The 24,445-nt window shown below is 42.0% G+C and overlaps 1 protein-coding gene across 4 annotated transcripts in view; it reads right to left on the reverse strand.

Annotated features, from left to right (window-relative positions):
* Window positions 1-24,445, reverse strand: part of CDC42BPB (CDC42 binding protein kinase beta) — a 133,526-nt gene that overhangs the window by 56,423 nt on the left and 52,658 nt on the right. For all 4 annotated transcript variants that reach the window (XR_011431894.1, XR_002803706.2, XM_023628442.2 and 1 more), the window contains exons 3-5: window positions 23,309-23,392; window positions 19,563-19,658; window positions 7,531-7,679 (exon numbers count right to left, since the gene is read on the reverse strand). Coding sequence is in view for 2 of the 4 variants with exons in the window: in XM_023628442.2 (XP_023484210.2) it covers window positions 7,531-7,679; window positions 19,563-19,658; window positions 23,309-23,392 (329 nt within the window). In the remaining 2 variants the exon portion in view is untranslated. The remainder of the gene's footprint in view (window positions 1-7,530; window positions 7,680-19,562; window positions 19,659-23,308; window positions 23,393-24,445) is intronic.

Below are 24,445 nucleotides of genomic sequence, written 5' to 3' on the forward strand. Positions count from 1 at the left end.
GCCTTCCTTCCTGGCAGAATAAGCTTATATGACCAGACAGCATATAAGGGAGTATAAACTTTAAAAGCAAAAAAAGACGTTTACCAAGGAGTACAAGTATGTTCCCAGCACCACGACTCATAATAGCCAAAAAGTGGAATCCATCTAATGTCCACTTGCAGAAGAATGGATAAATAAATTTGACTCTCCTTATATGATAGAACACCATACCTCAATGAAAACAAACGGGAGTACCAACTACTCCCAAAAATAGGGATGAGTCTCATAAATGAATGCGAGCAAAAGATGACAATTCTTACCCAAAAAAAGATGCACAAAGCAAAAGACAACTCTAGCACAGCACTCTAAACTGAAATAAATATCCTTAAATAAGCACTCCGGAATATGAAAGAGAAAACAAAACAATCCCTCAATGAGTCAGAAAAACAAAAACTAAGAACAGAACAAGACAAAAAAAGGGAGAAATGAAAAGAGAGTTGATTTAACTCAGGGAAGAAATAGAAGAAAGAGAAAGAATCTTATCAGAAGATAAGACATAATTTAGAAGACTAAATTTTAAGATGCCCAAAGGAGAAGAAATTCAAATAAAAATCTACTGAAAGGCATTTAAGAAAGGGAGGAAAAGTTCTAGAAGAATAAAAATGAGACAAAGAAAGAAGTAAAAAGGGTCAGAGGGAAAGTAGTTGGAGACCCAAATGGAAGATGGGCAAAGAAGGCCCAACATATACATAATTGGAGGCCCTGAAGAAATCAAAACAATAAAACATGACTAATATCTGAAACTATAATCCAAGAGAAGTTTCCAGATATAAAAAAAGACCTGAATCTACAGACTGAGGGGCCCATCAAATTAAGTTAAAAAAGAACTCTCAGTGTTTTGTTTTTTGGAGCCAGACAAGTTGATATTGAAATCCATATGGAACAGATAAGAATAGCTGGAAAAATACTGAAGAGAAAGAGGTATGATGAGGGGACTAGCCCTACATGATTCAAGCCTCCACAATTAAAGCAGTATGATCCTAATGCATGGAGAGACAGAAAGACAACAGAATAGATAGAGGAGAACGTCCAGAAACAGACCAAATACATAAAGAAATTAAGTATATGACAAAGATGTTATCTCCAACCAATGGGACAAAGATACATTTAAGTAAGTAAGTTGGTGTTGGGACAAATGGAGAGCCTTTTAAAGATAAATTGTAAAGATAAAGAGATCCACTGCCTGTACTTTATATAAGAATAAACTCCAAATGGATCAGAGATCCATATGTAAAAAACGAAACCACATGAAAGAAAAATTAAACTATTAGAAGAAAACATGGGTTCTCTTTTTCTCTGCAGGTAAAAAAAAATATATATATATATATATACACATATATATTTATTTCTATCTATGACTCAAAATCCAGATGTACTAAAAGAAAAGACCAATAAATTTTATACATAAAATTAAAACCTGACTGGCAAAAAATCAGAGTAAGTAAAAAAAAAAAAATGGCAATCTAGAAAAAATATTTGCAATATATGTTACAAGGGCAAATATTTAAAAATTGAAGGAAAAAAGTCAAAAAATCTATAGAGAAATGGGCAAATGACACGAAATAAAACAATTCACACAGACACACACATGAAGATATAAAAATGATGTTCAATTTCACAAGAATGGCAAAAAAGAAAACTACAACTATGCACCATCTCTAACCCAACAGATGACAAAAATTCAGAGGTTTAAAAATACACTCTGTTGGGGGCCGGCCCCACGGCCGAGTGGTTAGAGCTCTGCGTGTTCTGCTTTGGTGGTCCTGGGTTGGGGGGTTCGGATTCTGGGCGCGGACCTACTCCACTCATCAGCCATGTTGTGGAGGCATCCCATATACTTTTGTACTTCCTAGAGGAAGACCGGCACAGACGTTAGCTCAGGGCTAATCTTTCTCAAGCAAAAAAAGAGGAAGATTGGCAACAGATGTTAGCTCAGGGCGAATGTCCCTCACCAAACAAAACAAAACACTATGTTGGTAAGGCTGCAGGAAACAGGGGACCCTCATACACTGCTGGCGGAATACGACAAGACGTAATCCCTATGGAGGGAAACCAATGGCATCTAATAAAACTAACATGTATTTAATAATATGCTATGCTAATATGCATTTTATTTTTCTGTTGATCCAGTGATCCGACTTCTGGGAATTTACCCTAAAGATACACCAACAATAAAAAATACATACGCACAAGGTTATTCATTACTGCATTATTTATAATTGTGAATTACTAGAAGCTACCTAAATGCCTAGCCACAGGAGAACGACTGAGTAAACTATGGTACCTATGTATACGGAGTACCGTGCAAATGTAAAAAAAGATGGAATGACTTCTGGAATATATTCTTCAGTGAAAAAAACAAAATGCAAAAGTGCATATTTAGTAAGCTATCTTTTGCTTAAGAAAAGGAGCAATAAGAAAACATATGTGCTTATCTTTCATACCCACATGAATGACAAAGAAGACAGGACCTGGTTACTTATAAGGGGTGAGGATGAGGTAGATGGGATAAGGTGGGGAGTGTCATTTCTCTGAATACAACTTTGTACAGTTTTGGTTTTATTGAAACATGCTAATGTTCTACATACTCAAAAAATGAAATTAAACCAACAAAGATGGGAAGGGGAGCCTAAAACGGGAAACTAACTGAAACCAATGAACCCAACCATATCTCCAATGAATAACATAACAGCACTGAAGAGGGGAAACTCTTTTCAGTAGGTTTGTTTTCACTAGTAGTATGGGCAAAGCAATTCTGAAGCTATTTCAGATAAATGAGAGGATTGGGCAAATGAGTCAATGTGCTCATGCTGCTTGAAGCCACAGGTGTCACTGCAGAGGGGAGACAAAAATATGGAATGGGAGAAGCCAGAAAGTTAACTCATGATCCCCAAATTATGTATAGGTATATGTGTATGTACATATATAAATATGTGTACATACATATATTTCAGTAACTCTATCCACTGAAGGGGCCTAGAAGCATACACGCCTGTGGTAATGAGCACATCTAGCCCCTACATCTTGGTCTTTAGAACCACTCCCCACTAAAGGGACTAAGGTTCCTCAGAGAAATGTGAGTGGGAGTAGAGGGGGTACAAGATGAGCCAGAAACTAAGGCAGTTCCTAAAAACTGATGAGGGCATGTCACAAATATGGGAATCAGCTAGAAGGGGGTTCCACTGGCCAAATATGGGACAATTTGGGCACAAAAATAATTAAGACAGTGATAAATTATAAACCATTGGGAGAAAAAATGATCCATGTATCCATACAGATAATAAACAGGCTACAGGAGAGAAAGGAGGTGCTTCAATGTGGAATGGGTGCTGGAATTCAGAAATCATCATTTTGCAATCACCATAGTAAAGACTGGCCCAGGCAAATATTGCCAATGGATACTAAACCTAGGGAGGAAATTTTGAAGATGAAGGAGATATCTGCATGATCTTAAAGTGTCTCTCTGAGGATTACTTTTAGATATGAAGGGAAAAAAGTACTAACTATACAGTAGAAAAAGTACTAAGTATGCAGTGGAAAAATCACTACTTCATACTACTTGACTCTGAGAAGACAGCTGGGGGCAGGGGTCTTCAGAAAGGCTGTCCCTCTTTGTTTTTTGCCTTACAGGGGTGTTCAATTGCTAACCATTTGAATGCACTACTTCTGTTTATTTTTGTTTAATGGCATCGGGGTTATTTGGTCAGTGTGATTCTATATTTAAAATAAAATACCACCAGTAAATGTCATTTAAAAAAAAAAAGTGGATTGGCTATTTGTATGCTGGGTGGTTACAAAGAAAGGCCCTGTCAGAGAACACGACCGGAGGCTCTGCAGGCTCAGAGCAAAGACTGATCCAGGGCTCCCACCAGCACTGCTTCTTAGCCGGGCAGGTGGTCCCCACAGCACCAACTGAGACAGCAGTCAAGCCAAGAGGTGATGGTCCCCATGGGCCACCACTGTGCTTGGGAGTAGCCCAGCCCATTCTCCCTCCAAAACCCAGTGGTGGCAGTGTTTTCAGCAGTCAGGCACATGGCTGAGAAGTCACCCTGAAAGTGCCTTTTCTCTCAGTTGTTGTGACCCTGGTTAAAAATAGTGGTATTGGGGGGTGAGGGGTGGGGCAGGGTTTAGAGCCATGGACAGACTGCAGCCTTTGCCTTCCTTTCCTGTTCTTTCCCTGATGCATTGAAAGCACAGGTCCATCCTGTCTATCACTGTTCCATTTCTGAGTGATACATGGCACCAACTTCCAACGATGCCCCTTGTGGAGCTTCCTGCTGCAAACCCAACAGAGGGTCTGATTCCCAGAGAGGTCACTGAGGATGGGCTTCAGCTGCAGATCCCAGATCCACTACCTGGGAGGCAGCTCCACAGCCACTCTGACCACCTCATCTCTCCCCAGATCTCTTTCTTGTAGTTCCTCTACTTTACCTTCCACCTCTTTTATTAAGCTTTCTGTTTTTTCTAGTTTTTCTTTTCCAAGACCTTTTTTGTTCTCTGAATATTCCATCTTTTAAAATTGTACCTGCTCCTATTTCATTCATAAGATGCACTCTGTTCTCTCTGGGGATGCCATGTTCTCCATCTGCAACTCTTCGTGCATCTGTTACTCTTGGTCTCTGCCTTTGCTGGTATCTGAGGCTCATCTCTCAGCAAGGGGCTGCACCCACCTGCATGGCATGCTCGCTGGTCCTAGCTTCCCAGTGCTCGCTGCACTAGTGAGCTTCTGAGGGGTCCCGCTGCCAAAGCGAGGTAGCAGCTGTTCTGCGTGCAGAAGCCCAGCCAGCAGGGTGGTGGGCACTGCCCCAAGTTGCCACGGCCCACATCCAACCACAGAAAAGAGGCCCAAAGCTAGGGCCTAGGGTCTGAACCATGCTTGTTTTAAATCCATCAGTGTACCACTCTCATGCCAACAAATCTCACTTATTTCTGGCCCCACCAAATGTGGTTTAAACTTACTCACAATGTACCTACCTCAGACTAGGTTAGCACTGGCTTCCTATAAAACCTGAGTTTGTGAATCTTCTAGCAAAAATGCAAAGCTTGCTGATTTTAGACTGGGTCATTCGAGCTGAGTTGAGTTTGGGGGGCAGAAGTGGTTGAATTAAATATTTAATGTCACCTACTACCCCAAAGTTCAAATGACAGAGCAAAGCCTCTACGTGGACAACTAAGAAAACGAGGAGAAAGCTTTCTAATTAGGGGAAAATGGGAAAGAATAAACTACTAAAAAGGTGGTCAAATTAATGTCACTGGAGATCTATGACAAATACAAAGACATTTATTTCTCTGTTGTGAAGTCTGTCAAGAAGACAAAGTACAAAATCTAATGTTAAAGACAACTACAATAAATGTTATAAAGCAGGCAAAACTACATTAAAGAATACATAGGGAAAAAAAGAAAATGCACCGTCCCAAATCTCATCACCTCAAAAGAAGCAACTGTTATTTGGGGGCAGCTCCCTTGACTCACTGTGACACAGGGGACCTCCGGCACAGTGCCCTGGGCAGGAGTATGTGGCCTGAGGCAAGTTGTTTAACCTCTTTGGCCTCAGTTTCCTCCCTGAGGAACGAGATAACACTCATGGCAAGTCTTGAAGAGCTGTCACTTTAACACTGAGTGCCACCACCACCCTCGGAGACGGAACTGCATTTGCTTAGGAAAACCACCTGACAGGCTGCAGAGGCTCAGCCCCAAGTGGGTCTGCAACCGACCACAATGCCAGGGGAGCACTGGCCGGAACCTCTCAACAGCAACACTGAATGTCTGTGAACACCTTCACAGTCCTAAGAGGAAAGTGATTTCCAATTTAAAATTCCATACTGGATAAACGATCAGTCATGTATGTGGAAGGAATTAAGACCCTGATCTCAAAAAAATTCTCTCACATGCTTCCTTTTCCAGAAACTATTGGAGGATATGTGCTACCAAATCAAAAGAACAAACCAAGAAAGAAGACTCAGAAAACAAGGGATCCGATCCCAGGGAGACAGGAAGGGAATCTCTCCACTTGAAGAGAACTCTTAGAAGGAGAAGAGTGCAGGTGAGTCTAGAGAACAAGCAAAGCAGAAAGGAATGGCAAAGCTGGAAGAGACAGCTCCAAGAAAATAGCAGACTGAAGCAACCTGGTGTGTCTGAATGCCCAGATGGATGGAATCAATGGCCAACACCATTTCACCAATGTAGACTCTTGCCATATCTTCTGGAAGCTTGTCTTTATAATTTAGTCACAATATTTGGGGATAATTAGTCATAGCTATATAGAAAAGTAAGCTAATGAAAAAACAAGGCAATCATTAACTTCAGAGGAAACAAAAATTCGCATAAGAAGTATAAGTATCGTATACTACCAGGCTCATATGTAACATTTACATGGTCATTATATTATAAACACCAAACACTGATTTAGCCAAAAATTATTTTACTAATTCGGACGAGGTAGGCCAGGGAAGTTTGGGAGCGTGTGGGAGAGACAGAGAGATGAACTATGTAAAAGAGTTAAATCTTCAGTTTAATAGATGTGATCTAACTCATCCTCCTCCGCAAAAAAGGGAAGAGTGATATAAAACCGTTATTTAGAAATACGAAGGCAAGTACTAGAAGAAACAGCTGAAAAAGCTAACAAGAGTTACCTATGGCAAGTAGAATCAGGGCGGGGAAGGGCTGGAGACTTGTGTTTTGTTACAAGCCTTACAAAACTATTAACTTTTTAAAACTATTGCCATGAAATTACTAGGAAAAAAATAAAACCAGTAAAACAGACAGATAACCCCTCAGGACTGAATTGTTGTCTTAAATAGCAGAGGGAGATGGATACAAAGGTGACGCCTCGGTGAGGCACGAAGGCCATTACTGTCGCAGCAAAGAGGGTAGGCACCGCAGAAGGGACCAGGAGAGCAGCAAGGCCTGCCTCACACTTCTACCCACCCTGATCTTCTGCTCTGACACCTCACCCTGCCTGACCCTCTGCAAGAGGCAGTTACACACTCATGCAGTTCAATCCTTTACATGCTGCTGTGAAGTGAGCCCCAAATCCTCTGCCCACCTTCCTTCTGTGAGTATTTGTGGGGTGAATGAAGTCACGGGGCCCATGGGTTCAGTGTGGAACAGAGAGAAGGTGAAGCTGAGAAAGCAGAGACACAGAGGGATGGGGACCCCATGCGGGCTCTGGGGGGCAGGTAGGCATCTTGGGGACCAGATATGGCAGGGAGAGGGTGAGCCAATGTTAGGTAAATCTCCATGACAAGGTGGCTTCAGCTGACAGGAGTTATAGCACCACAATAGTCCCAATAAAGCTGTCTTTCCTGGGTGCCAGGCACTGGGGTTTAAAGGCAGTAACCTGGGTAAGTCATTCTGTGCTGTGAGAACTCGCTCGCTGTGTGACTTCTCAGGATAGCCTGGAAGCTGGGGTCTGTGACCCTGGGAACTCAGGAAGGACTATTTTGACACATTAAATGTGCTTTTCATAAAATATATAAGAAAGTGATTACCTGTGCACATAATGAAGTTGATGGATGGAATCAATGGCCAACACCATTTCACCAATGTAGAATCTTGCCATATCTTCTGGAAGCTTGTCTTCAAATTTACTGAGCAGGGTCAGTAGATCACCACCCACATAGTAATCCATGACTAAGTACTACAAATTGGGAAGAGAAGGGGAGAAAATACAGTATTTAGTTACCACTAAACCTGACAAGTAAAGGCGAAACATTCCATTGCAGAAGTCCTGTGACTCTTCAGGTCTGGATCAATGGCTTCCTACTTGCTCCTCTAATCTAAGATTTCCCCTCTCAGAACACATACCCTAATGTATCAAAATACTGCCATAATTTTAAGTTATGCATTTGGCAGAGAACAGACTTCAATAAATAATACATTTAATCAATGGAAAAAATGATTGAAGGGTTTGATGTTGGAGAAGGCAATTCTAAAAGCTAGTGACCCAAAGTAAAAGCATAAATAATAATCCATCAAGTTCTATAGGGTTTAAAAATAATTCTCCAGGGATGATGTCAGCATCATGGCAGAGTTGACTTCTTCCCTTTGTTTTTCCCGTCTAAGTTACAACCAAACAGACATTCATTAACCAGCAGAGGATTCCCTGCACAGCACAACAGGACGTCTGGGAGAGTCACACAGCCATGCATCCGAAGATGGGTGGACTGGATCCCCAAGAGACAGTGGAACTAGATGAGCACAGTCCTACCTCTGCCCCTCTCTGGTGGCAGCGATCTAAGTCACAGGACTTTATACAGTGGCTAGTGAGACTGTTAGAGGAGGTGGGGCCCACCCAAACATTTTTGCAGTTGTAGCCTGACCCACAGGAGTGCCCACTGTGCTGCAGCAGGCCCACCCATGGGAACACTCCCCACCAAGTAGCACAGCTCAGCCCCCACGAAGGAGCCCCCACCAAGCACAGCAGCTCAGCCAAGCAGCCCATGAGCACAGAGCTGGCCCATGCACACAAGAAAGCGTGCCCCCTCCCCTCCTGCCTAGTGCACCAGCTTGGCTGGTCCCTTGCTGAGCATAGTGGTCCACCACCAGAGCGACTTGCTGACAGGGCACAGAGGCCCAGCCTGCATGTGTGTGTGTGACTGGCCAATTGGCTGTGGCCAGCATGCAATTGCAGAGAAACCCTACCAGCACAACTTTCAGCAGATGGGGCGGGATCAGAAAACAGCTCCTGCCACGAGCCCCATGGTGGCAGGAGGAATCGTGTGATCTGACCCTACCACAAATGCACCAGCAAAGGATCCCTTCATCAAACACCATGAAGAACTACATTAACACTTCAGAGCAGAAAGAAAACGACATATCTCCAGAAACCAATCCTGAACTCACATCAATGTACAATTTAAATGTCAGAGAATTCAAAATAGTTATCATAAAGAAACTCAATGAGTAGGAAGAAAACTCAGAAAGACAGTTCAACGAGCTCAGGAATAAAATTAATGAGCAGAAGGAATACTTCACCAAAGAGACCAAAACTCTAAAAAAAGAAAAAAAGCCAAACAAATTCTGGATATGAAGAACACAATTAATGAGATAAAAAATAACCTAAAATCAATGAAAAACAGAGCTGATGTTATGGAGGACAGAATTAGGGATTTAGAGGATAGAAAGAAATGCTTCAGGTGGAGGAGAGAGAACTGATTTTAAGAAAAAGAAGAGGGGGCTGGCCCCATGGCCGAATGGTTAAGTTCACACGCTCTTCTTTGGTGGCCCACGGTTTCACCGGTTCGAATCCTGGGTGCGGGAATGGCACCGCTCATCAGGCCATGCTGAGGCGGCATCCCACGTATCACTAGAAGGACCCACAACTAAAATATATACAACTATGTACTGGGGGTCTTTGGGAGAAAAAGGAAAAATAAAATCTTAAAAAAAAAAAAAAGAAGAAGAAATTCTTCAAGAAATATCCAACTCAATTAGGAAAAGCAACGTAAGGATTATAGATATTTCAGAGGGAGAAGAGTGGGAAAATGGAGCAGAGAGTTTGTTCAAAGAAATAATTGCTGAGAACTTCCCAAACCTGGGAAAGCAACTAGACTTACAAGTACATGAAGCCAATAGAACTCCTAAGTACATCAATGCAAAAAGACCTTCTCCAAGGCATATAATAGTAAAACCAGCAAAAGTCAATAACAGAAAAAATATTAAGGGCAGCGAGGCAGAAGAAAATAAGCTACAAAGGAACCCCTATCAGGCTTTCAGCGGATTTCTCAGCAGAAACTTTACAGGCTAGGAGAGAGTGGAATGATATAGTCAAAATACTGAAAGACAAAATTTTCAGCCAAGAATACTCTATCCAGTGAAACTATCCCTCGGATACAATGGAGAAATGAAAGTCTTCCCAGATAAATAAAGCTGAGGGAGTTCATCACCACTAGGCCAGCCTTACAAGAAACATTGACAGGGGCCCCCCCATCTGAAACTAAAAAGCAAAGGTTTACAAAATCTTGAGCAAGGAGATAAATAGACACACAGAATCAGAAAATTGCAGCTCTGTATCAGAATAGGTCAGTAAACAATTATAACATAAAAGACAAAGGGTAGGAAAGCATCAAAAATAACTATAAACACTTCAATTTAGTCATAAATTCACAACACAGAAAACAACAATTTGTCACAGCAAAAACTCAGAAGGGGAAGAGGAAAGAGATGGAGCCTGCTTAGGCTAATAGAGATAAGGGCCTATCAGAAAATGGACTATCTCATCTATGAGATAGTTTATAGAAACCTCATGGCAACTACTAAAAAAAAAAAAAAATCAGAGCAGGGCCACAAATTATAAATAAAGAGGAAACTGAGAAAACTATCACAGAAAATCACCAAACTGAAATGGCAATCAGAAATAAAGGGAAAAGAAACAATGGAAATATAGAACTGGCAAATAAGAGATAAAATGGCAGTACTAAGCCCTCATATATCAATAATCACTGTAAAGGTAAATGGATTGAATTCTCCAATCAAAAGATACAGAGTGGCTAGATGGATTAGAAAACAAGGCCCAACAATATGCTGCCACCAGGAAACATATCTCAGCTCTAAAGACAAACAGGCTCAGAGTGAAGATATGGAAGATGCTACTCCAAGCAAATGGCAAGCAAAAGACAGCAGGTGTTGCCCTACTTATCTCAAAGCAGACTTTAAGATAAAAAAGACAACAAGAGACAAAGAGGGGCAGTATATCATGATAAAAGGGACATTCCACCAAGAGGACATAACACTTATGAATATATGTGCACCCAACACAGGAGCACCAAAGTACAGAAAGCAACTATTAACATACCTAAATGGAGAAAGCGACTGCAACACAATAAACGTAGGGGAGCTCAACACCCTACTTTCATCAACAGATAGATCATCCAGATGGAAAGACGACAAGGAAAGAGTGGCTTTAAATTAAACACTAGACCAGATGGACTTAGATACATATAGAACATTTCATCCCAAAAAAGCAGAATACATACTGTTTTCAAGTGCACATGGAACATTCTCAAAGATAGACCATATGCTGGGAAACAAGGCAAGTCTCAATAAATTTAAGAAGACTGAAGTCATATCAAGCATCTTTTCTGATCACAATGCTATGAAACTAGAAATCAACTACAAGAAGCAGGCTAGGAAGGACATAAATATGTGGAGACCAAAGAACATGTTACTGAATCACTATTGGATCAACGAAGAAATCAAAGGGGAAATAAAAAAATACCTGGAGACAAACGAAAATGAAAACAACATACCAACTCTTATGTGATGCAGCAAAAGCAGTTCTAAGAGGGAAACTTACAGCAATACAGGCCCAGCTCAACAAAGAAGAAAAATCTCAAAAAAGCATCTTAAACTACATCTAATAAACCAGAAAAAGAACAATCAAAACCAAAAGTCAGCAGGAGGAGGAAAACAATAAAAATCAGAGCAGAAATAAGTGAAATAGAGGCTAAAAAAAAGGATCAATGAAACTAAGAGCTGGTTCTTTGAGAAGATAAACAAAACTGACAAACCCCTAGCCAGATTCACTAAGAAAAAAAGAGAAAAGGCTCAAATAAATAAAATTAGAAATGAAAGAGGAGAAATTACAATGGACACCACATAAATACTAAGGATTATAAGAGAATACTATGAAAAACTATATGCCAACAAATTGAACAACCTAGAAGAAATGGATAAATTCTTAGAGTCATACAACCTCCCAAAATGAAATCAAGAAGAAATAGAGAATCTGAATAGATCAATTACAAGAAAGAGATTGAAACAGTATTCAAAAACATCCCAAAAAACAAAAGTCCAGGACCAGATGGCTTCTCTGGAGAATTCTATCAAACATTCAAAGAAGATTTAATAACTATCCTTCTCAAACTATTCCACGAAATTGCAGACGATGGAACACTTCCTAACTCATTCTACGAGGCCAACATCACTCTGATACCAAAACCAGACAAGGACAACACAAAGAAGGAAAATTACAGGTCAATGTCACTGATGAACAGACATGTCACTCTGATAACAAAACCAGACAAGGACAACACAAAGAAGGAAAATTACAGGTCAATGTCACTGATGAGCAAAAATCCTCAACAAAATATTGGCAAACAAATACAGCAGTACATTAAAAGGATCATACACAATGATCAAGTGCGATTTATACCAGGGACGCAGGGAGGGTTCAACATCCACAAATCAATCAATGTGATACACATTAACAAAATGAAGAATAAAAATCACATGATCATCTCAACAGATGCAGAGAAAGCATTTGACAAGATTTAACATCCATTTATGATAAAAACTCTCAATAAAATGGGTACAGAAGGAAAATACCTCAATATAATAAAGGCCATATATGACAAACCCACAGCCAGTATCACACTCAACGGGGAAAAACTGAAAGTCATCCCTGTAAGAACAGGAACAAGACAGGGGTGCCTACTCTCGCCACTCTTATTCAACATAATTTGAGGTTTTGCCCAGAGGAATTAGACAAGAAAAAGAAATTAAAGGTATCCAAATTGGAAAGGAAGACGTAAAACTCCTGCTGTGTGCAGACAACATGATTCTATACACAGAAAACCCTAAAGAATCCACCAGAAGGCTATTAGAAATAATCAACAACTATGGCAAAATTGTAAGGTACAAAATCAACTTACAAAAATCAGTTGCATTTCTATACACTAATAGTGAACTAACAGAAAGAGCAGTCAAGAATACAATCCCATTTACAATTGTAACAAAAAGAATAAAATATCTAGGAATAAATTTAACCAAGGAGGTGAAAGACCTATACAGTGAAAACTATGACATTATTGAAAGAAACAGAAGACATAAAGAAATGGAAAGATAATTCCATGCACACGGATCAGAAGAATAAACATAGTTAAAATGTCCATAATACCTAAGGCAATTTACAGATTCACTGCAATCCCAATCAGAATCCCAATGACATTTTTCACAGAACTAGAACAAAGAATCCTAAAATTTATATGGAACAACAAAAGACGCTGAACAGCTAAAGCAATCCTGAGAAAAAAGAACAAAGCTGGAGGCATCACAATCTCTGACTTCAAAATATACTACAAAGCTATAGTAATCAAAATGGCATGGTACTGGCACAAAAACAGACACACAGATCAATGGAACAGAACTGAAAGCCCAGAAATAAACCCAGACATCTACGGACAGCTAATCTTTTTTTTTTTTTTGAGGAAGATTAGCCTTGAGCTAACATCTGCCGCCAATCCTGCTCTTTTTGCTGAGGAAGACTAGCCCTGAGCTAACATCCGTGTCCATCTTCCCCTACTTTATATGTGGGACGCCTACCACAGCATGCCCTGACAAACGGTGCCATGTCCGCAACCGGGATCTGAACCAGTGAACCTCAGGCCACCGAAGCAGAACGTGCAAACTTAACCGCTACACCACCGGGCTGGACCCAACAGACAGCTAATCTTAAACAAAGGAGCCAAGAACATACAATGGAGAAAGGAAAGTCTCTTCAATAAATGATGTTGGGAAAACTGGGCAGCCACACGCAAAAGAATGAAAGCAGACCATTATCTTAAACCATATACAAAAATTAACTCAAAATGGATTAAAGACTTCAATTTAAGACCTGAAACCATAAAAGTCTTATAAGAAAATATAGGCAGTACACTCTTTGACATCAGTCTTAGCAGCATCTTTTCAAATACCATGTCTACTCAGGCAAGGGAAAAAAAAGAAAAAATAAATGGGACTACATCAGACTAAAAAGCTTCTGCAAGGCAAAGGAAACCATGAACAAAGTGAAAAAACCCACCAACAGGGAGAAAATACGTGCAAATCATATATCCAACAAGGGGTTAAATTTCCAAAATATATAAAGAATTCATACAACTCAACAATAAAAAGACAAACAATCTGATCAAAAAATGGGCAGAGGATATGAAGAGGCATTTTTCCAAAGAAGATATATAGATGGCCAATAGGCAAATGAAAAGATGTTCAATGTCACTAATTATTAGGGAAATGCAAATCAAAACTACAATGAGGTGTCACCTCACACCCATCAGAATGGCTATACTTAACAAGATGAGAAATAATAAGTGTTGGAGAGGATATGGAGAAAAGGGAACCCTCATTGACTGTTGGTGGGAATGCAAACTGGTGCAGCCACGATGGAAAACAGTTTGGAGATTTTCCAAAAAATTGAAAATAGAAATACCATAGGACCCAGCTATCCTACTTTTGGCTATTTATCCAAAGAACATGAAATCAACAATACAAAGAGATCTATGCACCCCTAGGTTCACTGCAGCATTATTCACAATAGCCAAGATGTGGAAGCAACCCAAGCATCCATCAACTGAAGAATGGATAAAGAAGATGGGGCACACATATACAATAGACTACTACTCAGCCATAAAAAAAAAGACAAACGCGTCCCATTTGCAACATCATTGATGGACCTTGAGGGTATGACGTTAAGTGAAATAAGCCAGATAGAGAAAGACAAACACTGTATGACTTCACTCATATGTGGAAGATAAACACATGGGTAAAGAGAACAGATTAGAGGTTATTAGAGGGAAAGGGGAGGGAGGCGTTGGGAGAAAGGGGTAAAGGGGCACCTATGTAATGGTGACAGATAAAAACTAGACTATTGCTGGTGAGTACGATGCCGTCTATACAGAAACTGATATATAATAATGTACACCTGAAATTACACAATGTTATAAATGAACATGACCTCAATAAAATAAAAAAATAAGTAAAAAATAATAATTCTCTAGGCCCTCATGTCACACGAGGAAGACACTGGACCAGAGAAGGGAGGTAAATTATATAAAATCACATGAAACTAGCAGCTCTTAATAGAAAGACAATATCCTGAAAAAAACAGAAGATAAATACTTATGGGTTCACCCCCAAGGAAGAATCAGAAAATCTATTGCTGAAGTAGAAATGAGAGCAATCAGAGGAAACATGCCCGAGGTGCCGGGTGTTCTACTAATGGAACTGAGCCAGTCCCTTCCCTTAGAGCTCATTGCCACTGGCCGGCGTGTGCCACTGGAGGCTGCACAGCCTCTCTGTGCAGCACTCCGAAGACTGTGACAGAGGAAGCCCAGGGGCTGTGCAGACTCCGATGGGGGCATCTCACTGGTCAGAGACCATCATAGCGAGAATCAGGGTGCAATCAACACCCCCACTCCATGGGCCACCAAGCCTCAGAGGTTGCTGGAGAAGCTGGTGGTCCCTGCCTTGTAAGAATCACCTTCCTTCATGCCAGTTTCCTCTTAAGAGATGGATGCTCTGGTCTAAGCAGTTAACTTTTAACTAACCAACACAGAGAGGAAATACCACTGTCTTGTTTACTTGGCCAGAGAAACAATCATTTAATATTTATTGAGAATCTAATAATAACAGCTACCATTCAGTGAACAACTATTACATCCTGTGCCTTCAGTCTCTATGATTTTCGGTGATTTCTGCCCGTTATCTCTGTTAAAGCTCACAACAGCCCTCGTCACAGGTAGTATCAGAATCCCATTTACAGGCGAGGAAACAAGAGGCTTGATGACAGGCCCAAAGTCACCCAGTTAGCAAGTGACAGAGAGAGGATTTGAACTGAAGCAATCGGATTCCAGGATCATAACCTTAAAAATGACACTTAGTGTCTTCTAAGAAAGTTAACTGGTCACCATGTGGCTGAGTTTGTCTGAGAAAGGGAGAGGTCCCTGTTCTCATATAGAATTTTTTACCAACAACCCTCTCATCCTGCCTCAGAACTCAGCTTTCAAGTCCCACCTCGATTGACCCTTCCTCTGAGAAGCCTTTCCCAGTCTTCCCGCCTTGGTCTCTTGGCACTGTTGCCTGTCCCTTCCAACAAGCAATGAAGTGTTTTTTTGTTAAAGGTTGGCACCTGAGCTACTATCTGTTGCCAACCTTGTCTTTTTTTTTCCTTCTTCTTCTTCTCCCCAAAGCCCCCCAGTACACAGTTGTATATTCTAGTTGTAGGTCGTTCTGGCTGTGCTATGTGGGATGCTGCTTCACCAAGGCCTGATGAGTGGTGCCATGTCCACAGCCAGGATCTGAACTGATGAAACCCTGGGAAGCCAAAGCACAGAGCGCAAACTTAACCACTTGGCCAGGGAGCCGGCCCCAACAGTAAATTTTAAGGGCAAGAGTCCCGTGTTAATCGTTTTCTCTCTCTTCCACACCGGGCACAACTCCTGTTACACCGAAGACTCTCAATGGACATTCACTGAGTTAGTTTTCTCTCTCATTCCTTCACTTGCTCTCTCAATAACAAACTTGTCCACACCCCTCTAGGTGACAGGTCCCTCTACTATGGAGCAGACATCTGTGAAGGGAGGGAGACCATAAGCAGCATGGAGATGAACACAATTTTAGAGAGCCGTAAGTGCCAGAAAGAAAACTAAACTGTATGGGGTGGTAGAGCATGACTGGGGACTACCATGCATGGACTATGAGGCAGATGGCCAAGGCCTGAACAACAGACAGAAGCCAGCCATGGCATGGGCCAAGGCTTGTGTTTTGAACAAAGGGATGTGTGAAAAGAGGCTAAGAGGAGAATGAGTGTGGCATGGTGGAGAAATGGAAAACAGTGACTATGGCCAAACATGAAGAGTAGGGAGGGGACTAGGCTGGATCCCACAGGCCATGGTTAGAAGCTGCTGGAGGCTCCTGAGCTGGGAAGCTCCAATCCCATTCACATTTAAAAGCTTTCTCTGACTGCCCTGTCAAGAATGGACCAGAGGATGGACAGGGGGCTGGGAAGCCACGATGTGGTCCAAGCCAGAGGGGAGGGTGACAGGCCCTGGGGACGAGGTCGAGGGAATGAGGACAGTGGGTGGATACTGTAGAAATCTGGAGGAAGAGACCACAGCACCTGCTGGTAGACGCACGTGGGGTGAGGGGAGATTAGATGCATGAATACCCAAGACTCCGGCCCCTAAAGAAAGCAGTAGGAATGAGTCAAGCACCATATCTAGCTGAGCCTCAATGGCTTCCACGGCTACCTAGAAATCTAAAAACAAAAAACATATTACAGCAGTGCTAAATATGATGCGCTTCTGGAAAACAAGTTTATAGGACAAGTAAAACGCAAAGGCTTCTAAAGCAGACAAGTAGAAACTTACTTTTGGAGTCGGAACTAGACCAATTATTTTCTGTCCCATAATGCAGGATTCTGAGTTAAGTCAATAAGGCAACACCCCTTTTAGTTACTAGTGAAAGAGCTTTAATTTTTATGACATGCCAAGTTTAGATACCTACAATAGAACTTATAACATGAACTGGCCCCGCAGGGGGGCCAGAGGCATCCTCATTTCCACATTACGAGGAATACCCAACACCAGCCTGCACCCTTGTGCCTCATGAAGTGCTCAAGCTGAGTGCTTTCTACGCCTGCCTCGTTCATCCTCATGACCATGGCATAAGGCGGTAACTGCCACTGTCCCAGAGAGGTAAGGAACTTGCTTAAATGTACCACTCGTGGGTGGCAGAGGTAGTGGCCAGACTTGGTCTGCTGACCCCAAGAGTGGGGCCCACGTTCACATACACAGGAAAGCGGCAGAGCCCTCACCCTCCTTCTCCCCTCAATTTTCATTGTATTTCTAACTGAACTCCAAAAACCCAAGAAGATGGCTTCACAGTATTTCCTAATCAACTGCCTTAACTCAGAATAAACCGGAAATGCTTAATGTTTCAGACAGCAACAGACTGACTTCAGGAAAAATAGCAGAAACAAAAAATGCTGTTTTCCTTCTGTTCAAAACCATATTGCCTAGCCCTCCTTAGAAACTTGGTTTAGTCCTTATCAAAATAGGAAATGAAATGGAGACAGTCCACTCGGAGCAGGGACAATGACGCAGAAGCAAGGGGGTTTATGTGGAGATATCTGGCCCCACAGCATCAGGACTCTGCTGCCTGCCAGAGGAGGGGCACTGGGCACCACCTCCACCAGACAGGCCCAGGCTGGGGTCCTGGCACAGTCCTTGTATCTGTGCAATAACCTTGGGCAAATGATTTCACCTCCCCCTGCCCCAGATACTCTATTTATAAAATGGTGAAAATCATGAATGCCTAACTCACTGGGTCACTGGGAAGACTGACGAGATAACCCATAGGCCTGTGCTCAATAAACACCAGCTGCGCCTGTCTGTCAAAACAAATACATATTTTAAAAATTCTAAATAAAAAGTGTAACAAACCATTTTAACTAATCCTGAACGTTTGAATCTTAGGGATTTCTTTGATGTTTATAAGAGATTATTTTAAGATGAATAAAAGAAATACAACATTACTCCGCTTGTTGTAAGCAAACGGAGTACATTTTTGAGCATGGACTTATAAGTCTGTTGTTAAAGAAAGAGAACACGGGTTAGGTCCCTGCCCTGAGGCTGTGGTGACCCTTGAAGCCCTTTGCAGCCACTGTTGGGGAAATAGTATTGGCAGAGTGCTGGCTGGAGGAGCGACGCTGGGACTGGCTTCTCCTAGGTCTGGACAGGCCGCTGTCCACCCAGAGCTCCATAGTGTGGACTATTTTAGGGTTAGGCAAACCTGGAAAGTCATTCTCGGAATTAAAAGTCTTAACAAAGCAGTTGTGAATCACTCAGTGCCTGAGCCAGAGGCCTGGTTTCCCTTTCTCTTCTGAACTGTCTTGTGTCTGTTTTACTGGGCATCCATGCTCAACTCTGCGCACATGGGTGAATCACAAAGCTATTAGTCAACGCTGAAAGCAAGCCCCAGTACAAGTCAGAAGAATAAAGAGATGGCAAGAATGTGGAAACCAGGAGTCATTCAAAAAACTGTGTCAGAAGGCCTCCTAGAGGCCAGTTCACCCACTGGGGAGTGTGTGACCCAGCACAGTGTGACCTGACCCGGCCATGAAGGAAACAGAGGTGGAAACACGCACTCACTGTACAGGGCTGAAACATTTTAAATCTCCACAGCAGTTTCCTCTTCTTAACATAATTCAAGATAGAAAATGTTTTAAACTCCCCAGTTTACTTAGATGTAATAAGCCCAATGAACAAAAAATCAGGTTATCTAGTGATTAGAGAAAAACAAAGCATATAATTTTACACGCCTATTTTATAAAATTCTACCTGATGATTCCTACATTAAAACAAACCCCTTGGGGGCCGGCCTTGTGGCTGAGTGGTTAAGTTTGTGCGCTCCGCTTCGGTGGCCCAGGGTTTCGCTGGTTTGGATCCTGGGCACGGACACAGCACCACTCAACAGGCCATGCTGAGGTGGCGTCCCACATGCCACAACTAGAAGGACCCAGAACTAAAATATACAACTATGTACTGGGAGGATTTGGGAAGAAAAAGCAATTGGGAAAAAAAAAACAAAACACCCAAACCTCTTAATTTTATCTAGTCAAATATACATTTAAACAACATCAGTTCCATATTGTCTTATTCATTTTTTAGTGACAGCACAAAGGAATCAAAAAACTTCAGTGAAATGCCATTTGACAGTCTTTAAGGTCTTGGCGACCCAAACATACCAGATAATTTTCATCTTGAAAGGCATAGTGCAACGTGGTGATCCACTGACAGTCGCCGTTCACCAGCACGTCACGTTCTTCTCGGAAACAAGCAGTCTGTAAAGAATTAGGGGGAGAGTTGGTCTGTGTCCATCTGGAAAAGCACCTTGCAGAGCAGAGTCCTGAATATAGGGGGTCCCTGCTGTGACAGAGGCTCTGGAGACAGTGTCATCTGCCTTCCAGGCTGCAGGGAGACCGGCCTCTCTTACTCACCTGAAGTATCATCTCTATAAAGGCAGCTCCCACTTGCTCCTCAGTCATCACCTGCACCAACTGAAAGGCTGAGCACTCTATTCTTTCATGCTCCTGTACACACACATGCATGCACACGGGTGCCACGGGCTGCTGAGAACTCACTTTAAGGCGAGCCTTGCACCTACCCCTCCCACACATGCCATTTCTAAGGCCAACACTTGAGATAAAACCCGGCTCACAGGTGGATGTCAGCAACAGCTTCCTAGCTGGGCCCTTTCCACTCAGCATTGCTTGACTTCTCTTTACCATGTCAGCCTCCTCAGGGTAGCCTGCGGCATGGCCATCCACATGTCTGCCCCTCTGTCACAGACCTACAGTTTAGCAGCCACATGGCTGGCAGGAAAGGGCACACACCTGTGTTATTCACAGCATACTGATGCACATGACCATAATAGGATTCTACTATGAAGACCTATGGCATGTACCATATGGGTAAACGGCTACCTTTTAGCTGCTACAGCTTTTTTTTCTAACACACAGGTGACCTCTGTATTTAAAAGTAACCAGGTATAATTATAATAAAACATCCTCTTTACTGAAGACATAGTAAGACTTGAACTCCTTCTTACAGGCACTACTGATGAAGGAGCTACTATGCAAGGCAGTGAAGCACGTGTCTCACCTGTTCTCTCATTTGAGTCTGACAGTGACCTTTAAAAGTTGCTTTTTCCACAAGTTTTTCAATTCTAAACCTTTTTTTTAAGTTTTTCTTTCAAAAAGAAACGACTGAGGTAGTTATGTCCCGATTCTACTAATCAGAAGTAGACAAGAGGACTCAGATGGGCCAACAAACAGCTTACAATGTCCAAATGTGCAGAGACAAGTGGTTCTGGAACCACCATGACCTAGTAAAGGGACGGCTATAAGAAAACCCGAGTGCTGTCCTGGGGCCAGGCCAGGAACCTACAGCATCTGGACACTGTTTCCACAAGATGTTTCATGTTCTCGAGCATCTACCTATAAATGTTCAGAACAAAACCCTTTCCTAATCTGAGGATCGCCTGCATGGTGACCCACATAGAGGAAATATATGCATTATTAGGCAGTGTGTTTTGTTTCAAGAGCAGACAGAAACTTTCAAGCATTTTTTTTTTTTTTAAAGACTGGCACCTAAGCTAACAACCGTTGCCAATCTTCTTTCTTTATTTCTTTTTTTCTGCCTTATCTCCCCAAACCCCCCTGTACATAGTTGTATATCTTAGCTGCAGGTCCTTCTAGTTGTGGGATGTGGGACGCTGCCTCAACGTGGCCTGACAAGCGGTGCCATGTCCGCGCCCAGGATCCGAACCCTGGGCCACCGCAGCAGAGCGCGCAAACTTAAACACTCGGCCACGGAGCCGGCCCCTCAAGCATTTTTTTAACAGCCAAAAAAGATGAACTAAAAGTTGAACCTGGTCTATAAATTATAAACCTAGACTGCTCAGCTACCTTGCTACTGCCACCTCTTGTTGACTTTATGCTTTTAAAGAAGATTTTTAGAAGTCAATATTATTTAATGTTTTAAATAAGCTTATTAAATAAGAATAAAAAGAAATTACTTCAACCAGCATTATATCAATATATATATTTTTATATATATATCACATACATATATATCCCATAATATATTCTATGATAATCATCATAATTAGCAGACATTCTAGACTTTTCTGAGTATGCCAATTAAATAGGATCTGTGTAACCAGATTTAAATTAAATAAGCAACATTTACTCTTTTAAAAAGCACTCATTCACCAAGACATTTGGTGAATACTTATACGATAAGGTGAGAATCACCTCTCCCTAACCATTTTTACAATTTAAACACACATACAGACACACACATTTCATTCTGCAGGTTAACATAACAAGTTACATTAAATATGGCTCTAACTTCTTTCATAAATCAATCACTCCTGTAAAAATATAATCTTGAATGGAATCTGCTACTAGTATTTTTTCCCCAAAATCCTTATTCTCCCCCTAAACTTTCAGGTAACAGCAGCTACTTTTTCTCCCACAGAAGAACTGCTTCAACGGTTTTCCTGTCTTCGCCAAAGTGCCAGTGGTGCCATGGAGAAGGGCTACTGAAGCACACAATGAGGAAAACGATGGCGTGAGGACAGAGAGGAAGAAACCGGCAGAGCAAAGAGGCACAGAAGGTTCAGTCATGGGCCACCAACATTTTGAGCCCAGGTGACTGCAAAAAGGGTGATGACTCAGTTAACCAACATGCATTTATTGAGCAATAAGACCTTCTGCGGGGTGCCATGGCAGGAAAGAAGAAATGTGTATGGATGGGGAAGAACAAGAAGCCATAAATGATTTACACATGATGGACTTGAGATGCCAGAGGGATGCTGAGGTGAAAATGCTCACCAAGTCAGTGAAAATCCAAAGCTCAGGACAGCAAACTGACCTAAATAAATGGTTTGTGTTGTTATCTGCTCAAAGTGGCAGCTATCATCGGCAGATAAGAACTGCTGAACAAAAGAGGAAAGGGCCACCTCAAATTACAAGGAGGATTTACAGCAATAGGAGGAGAGAGGCTAGAAACCAAAGAAGGAATTCCTGGAAGGAGGAGGCGTTCAATTCTAGAGGGGAAAGCTGCAGGCAAGCAAGGGGCCTGTTGAGCAGCTGTAGAGAGAAGCAGCGGCGGTGCTGAGGAGAGAAATGAGCCAGAGTGAACCACTACCACAGACGGCAGCCGGGGCAGAGAACGGGCACTCAGCACATCTTGGCATGGGGGGGAGTCCAATGAGAGGACTGGATAAGTGATAGAGCAGATCAGAGCACACAGCAAAGGGGTTAACTGGCAACATGTCCTTGGAAAGGAAGGATTCTTGGTTTTCTGAGGCAAAATGGAAGAACATAGAAACTGTGAGGCATGGGAGGGGAGTGTGGAGATGACCAGAAGAAAAGCTTAGGCTTACCGAGCAGACCTCGCCTGTCTCAGTCAGGGGCTGAGGGTGGGGCTGGAGAGAATGGAGTTGAGGGCATGAAATAGCCGCCATGGGCACGGACACAGAACTAAGAAAAAGTGGATCAAAGACTGGCATGCAGTAGTCATCTACTTTTATTGATAATCCTCATTCTCTATCTAAGAGAGAACATAAAAACATTTCTGTACTTAAGTAGGATCCAAATTCTGTAATTCCTTTTGCATATGGAGCAGAACTGTGATAAATGCCTAAAACTTCCATGAAGGTCTTAATTTGCCCTTACAGTAAACAAAAATCTGACCGATATACTCGAGGGGGAACTCTCAAGTGGAGCACCTGATAAAGGAGGAAACACCGATGCAGAGAGGAGCAGATGTCTGGGAGGAAGGCGAGATCTTGATGACAAAAAGCAGCTCACTCTTGTCAAGGCAGGAAGGCCCAGATTTGTGAGCACTGTGTTTCTTACCCAGCAGGGCTTAATCGTTACTCCTCTCATACAAAACCCTGATTTATTTAATACTCTGCACTTACCTCTGCTCTTTTAAGCATTTCCCACTTGTTGAGGATTTTCATTGCATAAATTCGTTCAGTGTTCTTCATTTTGACAACAGCAACCTGAAATACAAATGAGAGTTTAACAAAAATCTAGTTAATGGAACAAAAGGCCAGCACATTTTCATATAACTACAGGGAAATCTTAATTGCCTGGAAACCCTCGAAAACATGCTGTTAAGGAAAGTAAAGTTTTCTACATAAATAACAATTTGCCCTTTTAAAAAGGGCAAAACTTGATTTTAGCCACTGCAACTTGAATGATCTCATTTGCTCAGTTCAAAAAACTTCACTGCTGAGTGATGGGTGCACAGGGGTTCACTGTCCTCTACTTTGGGGTATGTCTGGAGATTTTCATAATAAAAACTCTTAAAATCGTCAATGGCTCCCAAGCTTTGCCCCCTGCATTCAAGGGTTCCATCCCCACACTCATTCCTACTCGCCCCCATTGATGCTCATTTCTCCCTCTCACTCCTACTGCCAGCCGCTGCATGTGCCAGTTCTTGCCTCTAAGATCTTTTCTTCACAGCAGTAGTGACTAACTGTGTGGGCTCTGGAGTCTAACCTGGGCAAATTCACTTCTTTGTGCCTCAGTTTCTACAACCAGAAAGGGATAACGGCAGGACTGGCCTAAGACTGCCACAAGGATCAAATGAGTCAATACATTTAACATGCTCAGAATGGAGTTAGGCACATAGCACTCAGCATGTTGGCTGTCAGCCATATTCTTCAAGGTACAACTCAAATGCCCCTCTTCCAGGAAGTCCTCTTGGACTTCCCAGTCCCTGACAAATCTCTAACGAGCTCTTCCTTCCTTATCAACACCAGGTGTGATGTCTGTGCCATCATACAACACATTATACCCATGTAAAGCTATGATTCATTGGCTTAAGTCCCCATGACAAAACCGTAAGCTACGTATTGGCAATGATACTACAGCCACACAGCAGGTATGGAACAAAGAGTTCTGAAATTGAATTATCTACGTCCTTGCTTTCTAAACAACACGATACAGTAACATCCTCAAAGTAATCACAAGAGCTAACATGCATTGAGCACTTTACATGTGCCAGGAACTATGCTAAGCAATTTATGTGCATTCTTTTTTTTTCTTAA

The sequence above is a fragment of the Equus caballus genome, chromosome 24, assembly GCF_041296265.1.
Source record: "Equus caballus isolate H_3958 breed thoroughbred chromosome 24, TB-T2T, whole genome shotgun sequence".
Lineage (NCBI taxonomy): Eukaryota > Metazoa > Chordata > Mammalia > Perissodactyla > Equidae > Equus > Equus caballus.